The 9,392-nt window shown below is 47.0% G+C and overlaps 2 protein-coding genes across 4 annotated transcripts; one reads left to right on the top strand and one right to left on the bottom strand.

Moving 5' to 3' along the window:
* Positions 1-13: 13 nt before the first annotated feature.
* On the bottom strand, positions 14-3,530 carry LOC121591676 (rab5 GDP/GTP exchange factor). The gene is made up of 5 exons (XM_041912440.1): positions 2,893-3,530; positions 2,452-2,667; positions 1,643-2,376; positions 1,326-1,568; positions 14-1,251 (listed from the first exon to the last, which is right to left on the bottom strand). The coding sequence occupies exons 1-5, from the start codon at positions 3,050-3,052 to the stop codon at positions 199-201; spliced, it is 2,406 nt and encodes an 801-aa protein (XP_041768374.1). The 5' UTR covers positions 3,053-3,530; the 3' UTR covers positions 14-198.
* A 1,181-nt stretch (positions 3,531-4,711) lies between these two features.
* On the top strand, positions 4,712-8,364 carry LOC121591680 (transmembrane protein 11 homolog, mitochondrial). Of its 3 annotated transcripts, XM_041912448.1 has the most exons (6): positions 4,714-4,928; positions 5,171-5,203; positions 5,979-6,427; positions 6,618-6,838; positions 6,940-7,055; positions 7,119-8,364. In XM_041912448.1, exons 3-6 carry the CDS (start codon positions 6,384-6,386, stop codon positions 7,284-7,286), a joined length of 549 nt encoding a protein of 182 aa, XP_041768382.1. In that variant the 5' UTR covers positions 4,714-4,928; positions 5,171-5,203; positions 5,979-6,383; the 3' UTR covers positions 7,287-8,364. The 3 variants fall into 3 exon arrangements, with proteins under 3 accessions (XP_041768383.1, XP_041768382.1, XP_041768381.1); XM_041912447.1 differs by lacking the exon at positions 5,171-5,203; XM_041912449.1 differs by lacking the exons at positions 5,171-5,203; positions 5,979-6,427 and having other exon boundaries at positions 4,712-4,928.
* Positions 8,365-9,392: the final 1,028 nt, after the last annotated feature.

The raw sequence follows: 9,392 nt of genomic DNA, 5'->3' as shown, positions 1-9,392 counted from the left end.
TGCAAGGGCAAAGTTCGATTGAATTAGCAAATAAGTGTGTTTATTTTTTTATTCTCCTTCTTCTTCTTGTACTAAACAAATAACAAACAATTTTTGTTCCATTTTTATCTTAACCGTCCACTGTGCTCCCGCACTGTTGCAAACAATATACAATAACAAGTCACTATCAACGCCAACGTCCCCTTCGTTTGCACCGGTTTAGATTAAGCTAGTGTCATTGTTAGCGTTCCGACCGCTCGACGTAGCCTTTGGCCCATTCTGTCCACTCCCACCGCTCCCACCACCGCCAGCCGGTGGAGGATGTAAAACGCCGGTCGCGCACGTTATCGTCGGAATGTTGCACCCGTGCAGCGATAACCCATGAAAGTCGGCGACGGTCGGTTTCAGCGGTGACTCCAGCATCAGCGAACCGGGAGAATCATCCAGCAGACTGCCACCGCCGGTACCGGCACCCCCACTCGCCACTACCGTCGATGGCTGTAACGGTAGCGGCAGCAACGGTTCCGCCGGACGCTGACCAGTCGATCCGGCCCCGTCCTTCTGCAGAAGCGGATCAAACTCTTCCAGATCGAACGGTGTGATCGGCGGTTTCGTCGGTTCCGTCGGTACGGCCGGGACCGGTTTAAACGTGGCCCGCGGGTCAAAGTCCTCCGCCGTGCTGTTCTCCCCGCTGTGGTCGGAAAAGTCAAAGTCGTAGTTGATGTTGCGTATGCCGCGGATGAAATCCGTCGCCAGATCGTCCGGCGTGGCCAGCCCGTCCAGCGATTGCGCATCGAAGATGTTGTTGTAGTCAAACGAGGGCGAGGCCGACAGCAGGTCGGCCGAATTGCTCGCACTCATCGTACCGTAGAACGGTGACGATGGGGCGACCGTTTCCGACGGCCCAGCATCGACCGACACCAGCGGCGTCGTCAGCGTGTTGGACAGACTTTGCACCAGCTGTTCTACCTCGCCGGCCGCGCTGCTACCGGACGCCGGAGGCTGATGGTTGGATGCGGTACCGACCACCACCGTCTTTGGTTTGCTGCTGGCAGCTTCAATGTTGACCGTTTTGTTGGCTGCTACCAAGTTTGAGGTAAAATGGCCGCCACCGAGCGCGGGCTGTACCGAGTCAGGGTCAACGTAGCCGGCTCCGACCGAGGACGACAGGTACTGCTGTCGCATGGCCACAACGCGAGCCGGCGTTTTGCAGGGCAATAGCACGAGCGGCGTGCGGTCAAGCACCTCCGCTACCGTTTGTCGAATCTCTTGCTACAAAATGGAAGAATCCGTTTGTTTACGAAATGGATGTGGACAAGGGAAAATCATACTAAAACGTTGCTTACCCCAAAAGTGTCAATCTCTTCGTTCAGCGCAATGATTCCGCTATACAGCACCTCCTTTTTCGCCGCAATCGTTTTCATCACCTTCATGTTTTCCGATATCTGGTGCAAGCTTTCGCATGCGATCAGTGCACTTTCCCACGCCGACGTGCCCTCGTGCTCGCCCGACATGAAACTATCAAACTCGGCCTGCGTCAACGAGAGCGACTCGGCCGAAATGTTCTCGATGAACGAAATTGCACAACACTGCAAGAATGGAATGGCAACAAATGGCAACACATTGAGCAATAAGCCACACTTCCCTCCCAGCGAAAACGTACCAAATTGGTGAAACAGTAGCCGCCCTCGCCACTCATCAGCCGCGAAGCGTTGCTGAACCGAGTAATAAAGTTAATATTGCTGTGCAGTCGCACCGGGTTCGATTTCAGCACCACGAAGATCAGCGCCGGCAGAAAGTCGTCCGCACTGGCCGGCCCTTGGACCGATTTCTTCAGGAAGCTAAAGATATGCCGGCAGCAGCGCACGATGCAGTCGAGCTTTTCCTGCGGCGACAGGAACGAATCCACCGATGCCAGCTCGGTGATGGCGGTGTACGCGAGCTCCCGCACCTCCGAGTTCACCTCGTCGATGCTGCACATCAGATGCTCGGCCGTGATCCAGTTCAGCTGCCGGATGCGCTTGTGAATGTACGAATCGTTGTCCTCGTCGTCGGTGGACGGCGGCGAGAACAGATACTTGTGGTTCTTCGTCATGATGCAGCGCTCGAAAAAGTCGAGCACCTGCTCGCGCATTTCCTCCGTCGCGCCGGCAAACTTGGAGTTTTCCATATGCATGTAGTCGCGGAACTTGCTGTACCCGTTCTGCACCAGCTCGGACAGCTCGTCCACGCTGACCGCCGCATACTTTTTGCGTATCTGCTGGTCGAGCATGTGTATGAAGTATTTCAGCTCCTGTTTGGCCGCCTCCTCGATCTTGAGTGCCTTCAGCGCGTCCACGTACTCCTGCTCGAGCTTCTCGATCGGTTGCCTGCTGTGATGGCGCGATTTTTCTGAATCTGGGGGGGGGGGGGGTGGCATTCGGTCGTTTAGAATAGCGATTGCAACTGGGACTTATGTAAAGCTTAAATTACCTCTCCCGGGGGTCGATTTTTTAATAAAGTCTATCAAATTCAACTTTTTCTTCTTCTCGTCCCGCTCACCCGATAGCTTCGGGATCAATTTCGAGTGCAACGATTGCTGTTGGTGGGAGTGTTGCTGTTGTTGTTGCGGCACCGACTGACTATGGGAAGCGGACGCCTGATCCGCGCCGGACTTTTGCTGCTGATCACTCTTGGACAGTCGAAATGCTGCAGAAAGAAGAAAAAAAAAACAAGATAATGTGCCATACACTCATCGTCAAAATCCCCCTCTATCGCATGCTCTTCCGGAGCATGCAAACACACACACACGTATAAGCGTAGTACACGCTTCTGCATGTGCGCTTTCCCCCGATAACCGCCTTCCGTGGAACCGCGGTCGGCTGCAATCTCCAGCCGCCTTCCTTTTTCTCCTCCTCCACCGCCTACACTTACGCTTCGTATGCCGTTCCTTGAGGGACCGCTCGCGATAACACTTCGAGCACAGGCCGTTCCATTGCGCGTTGCCATAAAATCCGCACCCGTTGCGGCACTTCAGATCCTTCTGCTTGATGCGGGGCGTTTTGATGGAGAATATCTTTTCCACCTTATCCATCGTGCGATCTTCCCTGTGGTACTGTGGATGCTGGGTGTGTATGTGTACAACTAAAGCGACGAAGAGGAGAGTTCCGAAAAACGGTGCCACATCACATCGCCGGTTAGGCGGGTTGGAACCAGCTCGAGTCGATTGCACAACACGTCGTCGTTCGGCCGAGGAATGCCACCTGATTGACGATGTAATTATGCTGAAACGGGTTCCGCGCTACGGCAGGGGCGTGCTGATCCCGGGACGATGATGGAGTGTGTACGTTTGCACTGGGGGTTGGTTGATAGAGCGCGAGACTGTCTGGCAATGGGGCACACTTCCTGCACTGGGGAGCCGGAAGCACTCAAACGCAACACACCATCCCGCAAAGCAATTACGGAAGGCCACGGAAGGCCATATGGGAGGACTTTTGTCGGGTTGCTCTTTTCTGGAATGCTGCCCGTACCAATCCACTGTTTGCTATGACTTGTTATTGTTGTGCGAAACTGTCAAGCAGGAATTCCCCCACCCAGTGTGGCCAGATTATTTTGGCAGATTTCGGTAGGAGCACCAACATTTTATCTGTAGCTTTCGGTAGGTTAAAACTCGAAACTCAGTTAAAAAGAAGTGTTAAGCAGAGGATGGTGCTAATGCGCAAAACGAAAGTTCCATCTCACGAGAATATGCATCCTTTATCTAGGATATGGATTAGAATTAGGAAATGGATTAGATTTGGTTCAGCGGTTACACAAATGAAGGTCTTTCTGAAGTGTCGATCTGAAAATTGTACTAGGAATAATAAGCCAAAGAAGGACTAAGATGCACATTTTCTTCCACGTGGTGGCAAGTACTTTTTTTCGGGGCTCCACGAGGCCGCTCAGGGCCGCTGCAGTGCTCCATCGGATATGATTTCAGCATACGTGCTGTCATTAGATTTTCGTTGGATGATTTAGATTTATAAGATTATTTGGCTGAGTTTTATAGTTCAATGTTTAAAAATGAGATTTTTCCTTCAATCCCTACATATGTAAATTTTATTTCTGGTCACTCTGCCTACAGGGCAAGGCGAGCTTTTTGGCGGCCACCAAGGTACATTTAGAGGATCAGGTGGTGGAATCAAGAGCATTTTGACAATTTGTCACATGACGTAAGGTCCCCAAAATTCAAACTTTGTTTACATTTTTTTATCGGCTTTTTTAATTTTTCTACCACATTTTTTCGATTAAACTAACTTTAAAAATATATGGTGGGCTTTGCAAGTTCTCATTTGACATTCAAACATAGATTAAGATGAGTTATAAGGTGTTATTTCGTGAATTTATTGTATAATTTATTGTGTTTTCGACAGGTTTGAGGATAAAAACAAAGAAATGATTTGTATTTCCTATTCTTATATTAAATCCTCATTATCTACGAGACACATGGACGATTTAAGTGAGAATAGAACTCTTGATCATATGATTTTAAATTTTCGATTTAAACAAATCATCAAATATTTTGTTAATATTTCTCATTTTTTCGATAACATCAATAATCATATAAAAATGCATGTAGTAACCAAGAAATCTGTTCTATTTGCTATGATTTGTGTGCGGAAACCAATGGTTAATGGTTTCAAAATGACGTAAAGACCCTCAACTATGGCGACCCCCAAAGGCCCTTTTCCACTATCTGGTATTTTCAATCCACCTTCGTTCTGACAGCTGACTTCAACTGACAGCGGGCGAGAAAGAGTGTGATAAAAAATATCTCGGATTATTCTAGTCGCTCGAAAAGCACGGGGAGGGGAAGAATACGTGCAGAATCCGACAGAAACAACGTTCACCGTGTGCAATCCGGCCGACAAAACGCAAGTGCATGCATAGAAAATGTCCAGTGAAACCGAGAGCAGCAGTGGCAGTGAAAGGTAAATGTGCGTGCAATCGCCAGCCCGCGGGTGAAACGAGTCTTTTGCCGGGCGAACCTTCCGTTCCGGTGGCAACACTACTTCCCGTCGTTTCCCTTCCGCTAGAAGACTTGCCTGTGTGGGACTGTTTCTTTCTCGGGAATGCTACCTCCTTTACATAACCGATCTCCGGAGAAAAAAGACCGTCCCGACAAGCTCAGTGGTGGCATCTTCCCGTACTCATATTTTCTGCATATTTGTAGATAAATCGTTTATCGAAGGAAATGCAGAAGAAAGTACGCAAGAAAAACACGTAATCCACACCGGGTCACAGGCCGTGCTTCCAGTGAATACGGACACTGAACCCCCCTGCTCCTCCCAACCAACTATACAGATGAGAAGATTGACCTTGAACTTGAGATGCAACCATTGGCTCTCCCGTTTTTAATAACGATTGCATATGTTGGTGGAACTAGCACGGTGCTGTGAGAAAAAGCGCAGTGAATGGTTCCAAAAGGACGAACCAATTTTAATTTCTATTATTGTCAATTACCGAAGGATGCTATTTTTATTGGTTCATTTGTTACGAGCCGTACCTGCATGCGGTTCTATTTTTAAGCTCTATTTTCGCCCATGCCGGCATCGGTCCAGCGAATAATGTCTTCATTTTGGTTAGATGCAATATCTGAGAAGTTATGCTATGCTTAACTTGTCTTTATTTTAATTTAAATAATCTCACATTTTGCCTTGTTCGTTGAATTGATAAAAAGTCCCTTAAGTGGGGTGAATTCGAATCGATATAAATTTCTTATTTCGCGCTATTGCGAAATGGTCATTGACTTACGAAAATCGATTTACTATTTATTATGATTGTGTTTTGGGAAATCATCAACCAGCTTAACTTTCATTCATAAATACTCCATACTAACCACAATTGTTTTGTTGCTCTTTTTCTCACCTTTTGCATGCCAAACCACACCAAACCATCGGCCATCGTATGTGTGTACCCTTGAACGTTGAATGTGCCACCACCCCCAAAATACAAACACATTGCACGGTTCCGTTACTCAGAACTTGACCTAATTTGTTAGTGCACTAACCCACCGAAAGCAAAACGCAAACCAACAGCACCACCACCACCACATCTTGCGCGTGCAGCTGCAGCTCAACACGGAAACAGGGAGAAGGTCGAAGACGGCTAGCAGACGGTGTGCAGAATAGTGACCGATTCGCGGAGGAGTTTGCCAGTGGCATAGCGCAGTGCTGCAACAGCAAACCGTGCCGACAGTGTGCAGTTCATTCATACAATCCTTCTACAACAGCGCCGAGTGGTGGCTTCCTTGCCAGGTTCATTAGAAGGAGCAGAGCGGAAAGTTTACAGAAGCCTGTAACTTTAGCCGGTTGGAAAATAAGGAAACGCTCAGCTCAATACAGGAAAAGTACGACAGCGAGCCGACGTGTTAGTGCCAGCGTAACATGTCCGAGCTTTCGGTCGAACCGAAACGGTTAAGTCCCATCGAGTGAGTGGCTATTATTGTTCACCATCTAAGCGTAGTACGGAAATGCAACATTTTCAGTAACACATTAAGGGTTTGGTGTTAATTTCAATCCATTATTTACATGTTAAAAATGTATTATTTAATAACAGCTTTGCAGTTTTATTTATCCAATTTAACACTCCAACATTAATGCTTACCCTGCCCTTTATAGCGAGCTGATATCGCCCACCGTTCGCGTGATCCGGGAGGTGTACGAAGGTGAAAATGCACACGAAATGTTCCAGTCCGACCTCAACAAAGCACTGTTCGATAAGGTGCGCTTCATCGTCATCGAACCGACGCGGCTCGGCGAGGAAACGGAACGATGGATTGCGGTCGGCAACTGTCTGCACAAAACCGCCCTGATTAGCGGGACCGCATCGATAGCAATCAGTGAGTAGTGGTGGTCAGAGTAGCTGGCGGAAAGCTCAAGTTCGGAAGCATTTTTGTGGCCAATGTTAACCCAACGTTCTGGTTTGTGTTCTGGGCTTCAGGTCTCATCTGGCGGGAAAAACTCACAATCTACAGTGCTTCCTTTTGCGCCGTATCGATGTTCTGCACAAGCCTGTACGCCATCTGCTGGACCTGCGATCCGTGCGTCGAGTATCAGGTGAGTTCAGTGGCAGGTACATTGCCATTGCAACGATCTTCTAAATCTCTCTGTCCCGCACAGGTGGAGCGTAAGCAGCGAAACCTCATGAAAATCCCCGTCCCGGAAGGAGCATCCTCGCCGGTAGTGCTGGTGCACAAGGGCAATCGGCTCGCCACGTACAGCCACCGAATAGTGACCACCCTGGCGGCGTCCGTCTGCGTCTGGACCATTTATAGAGCATTGAAATAGGAGAGCGAAGAAATGATTCAAATCGAACGCAACGTCGTTGGTGGTGGTGGTGTTGGTGGTGTTGGTGGCGTTGGTGGCGTGCGTTCCGTATTCCATTGCCCTTGTACTCGTTGTTACACTACTATCCGCTTCCGATCGAAGAGATGTTGGCAAAAAAAAGTTAAACGTGTGCTGGCGGAGCAAGAGAAAAACCACAACACTGCCACTAAACTGCAAAAACACGGTGGTGGGGTGAGTGGCGATGAAGCGGAAACGATCAAACAGTAATCAGCCAAGCGAAGCGCACGTGTGCAGCACCACCTTTTTATCTGTTAGATTAGGTGTTAGTATATCCTTTCCTTCCGAAACCGTCGGAATGTTAAATGTAATAAGAGACGCAAGGCGCTGTTGTTGCCGATGGTTGAAGTGTTGGAATGCTCAAAAGCGCAAATCACCACGTAACATTGTTGTAGAAATTGTTGGTGAAGAGTACGAATTGTCCGCGCTCTAATTGTGACTGATATTATACGTATATCGTGCTGCAGTTGATGTCGCTTTTGGTCGGAGTCTGTTGTGTGCATGGTGTGTGGGTTTTGTTTAGTAGTGTAATAGTGGGACGCGCGCAGGCGATATCGACATGCTTGCCAAAGGATCCTAGGAAGCCATGATCAAAGATCGCAAAAAGGACGGACATCATGAAATGGCGCAAAGATATGGGATTGAAGAAATTGTTTGCATTTGTTTCTATTAACACAAACCGGAAAGCAACACGTTAGAGCAGAGATAGACACATTTGGCGTTTTATTCTAGGTCTGTTTTCTTGTTGTTTTAGTGCGCTTTTATTTTCTATGAATTCTTCGTTACATCTCGAACTGTGTCTATTTAAAACCTGTTTCGTAAAACCTATTGTAAGAGATGGGGCGGCGGCGGGATGGGGTCAAAGGTACGTTCTATGGGCGAGACTGGAGAAGGAAAAAAGACGCTTTTTAGACTATTGAACCGGCTACTGGAGAAAATCGAATAGAAAAGGCTGATTAGGTGGCTCACACCCTAACACGTTGGGGAAGATAGAGACAGAGGGCATGATGAGGAGGATGAATAAGAAAAGAGAACTTATAAAGCGAGAAAAGCAATTTTAGCTGCATTTAAGAAGATAAGGAGCCAAATAGTAGTATTTCAAACGACAATTTACCCCACACGCGCACATCGTGAGACGGCTGCGTCGTGTGCACCGAAATGTTGTGTAGTGTTGGCGGAAAGCTAAGAGTGAAAAGTGGAAAAGGGGAAATAAAAAGAGAACACGAGTTTCTTTATTTTGAGGTAATATTTTGCTCAGAATGGAGGTTCGTGGATAGAGAATTGATGCGAATAAAACTAAACGGAACGAATCGTCGTTGATTTCAGCTACAAGCATGTGTATGTTTATTAATCGAGTGTAAAGAATAAGTTGACATGTGGCTTGGAGGGAGCAGTGTTTTACTTCAATTTGCTGGCCAAATGGTGAAGCTTAAACTAAGTAAAGTCTCTAAGGCTTGTTAAATGATGCAAAAAAAAATCTGGATATAAAAAGTTCTGTCGAATACGGACGAAAAAGTCCACTGGTTGTATGAATGAATTTTAAATTAAATTCTATTACGCGTTCAGATTGTGCTCCTTTACACTGTACAACGAGTCAAAATTGAAAAATGCGAAATTAATTAGCTAAAGGAAATAATTTGCAAGCAATCACCATAGATCGTCTGACAACAAGAATTGGATAATCATAAAAGAATTATAGTTTGTCCAGCTTCCCCAGAAGTGCGCAATCTTTCTCATCACCTGAGAACAACGAACGGGGTGAAGAATATGTTCAAAAGGGGAAAATACGTAGCCGTTAAGCAAAGAAAGTAATACAGAGAACGCAACAAGGGCAAGTTTCGTGCACACGGCAACTCAGTAAATACTGTATGCAGAATGAAAGTGTAAAACCAAAGGGACGAGAAATAAGAAATGCTGCCGAGCAATGTTGTAGCATACTGTTATTCAATTGTGAAATAACTAAGTTATCGAAACGGAAAAAGATGGTTCAAAGTTTAGTTTTCAATAAAAAAAGAAATAAATAATACTCATTCTCTTATCCTTTTCTTG

The sequence above is a fragment of the Anopheles merus genome, chromosome 2L, assembly GCF_017562075.2.
Source record: "Anopheles merus strain MAF chromosome 2L, AmerM5.1, whole genome shotgun sequence".
Classification (NCBI taxonomy): Eukaryota; Metazoa; Arthropoda; class Insecta; order Diptera; family Culicidae; genus Anopheles; species Anopheles merus.
This window is presented reverse-complemented; position numbering and strand designations above follow the sequence as displayed.

Coding starts and splice junctions, on each gene's coding strand:
- LOC121591676 (XM_041912440.1), bottom strand. CDS start 3,052: ATGGATAAGGTGGAAAAGATATTCTCCATCAAAACGCCCCGCATCAAG. Junction 2,668..2,892: donor CAAGGAACGGCATACGAAGC/GTAAGTGTAGGC, acceptor TTCTTTCTGCAG/CATTTCGACTGTCCAAGAGT. Junction 2,377..2,451: donor AAAATCGACCCCCGGGAGAG/GTAATTTAAGCT, acceptor CCCCCCCCCCAG/ATTCAGAAAAATCGCGCCAT.
- LOC121591680 (XM_041912447.1), top strand. CDS start 6,384: ATGTCCGAGCTTTCGGTCGAACCGAAACGGTTAAGTCCCATCGA. Junction 6,428..6,617: donor AAACGGTTAAGTCCCATCGA/GTGAGTGGCTAT, acceptor TGCCCTTTATAG/CGAGCTGATATCGCCCACCG. Junction 6,839..6,939: donor GACCGCATCGATAGCAATCA/GTGAGTAGTGGT, acceptor TCTGGGCTTCAG/GTCTCATCTGGCGGGAAAAA.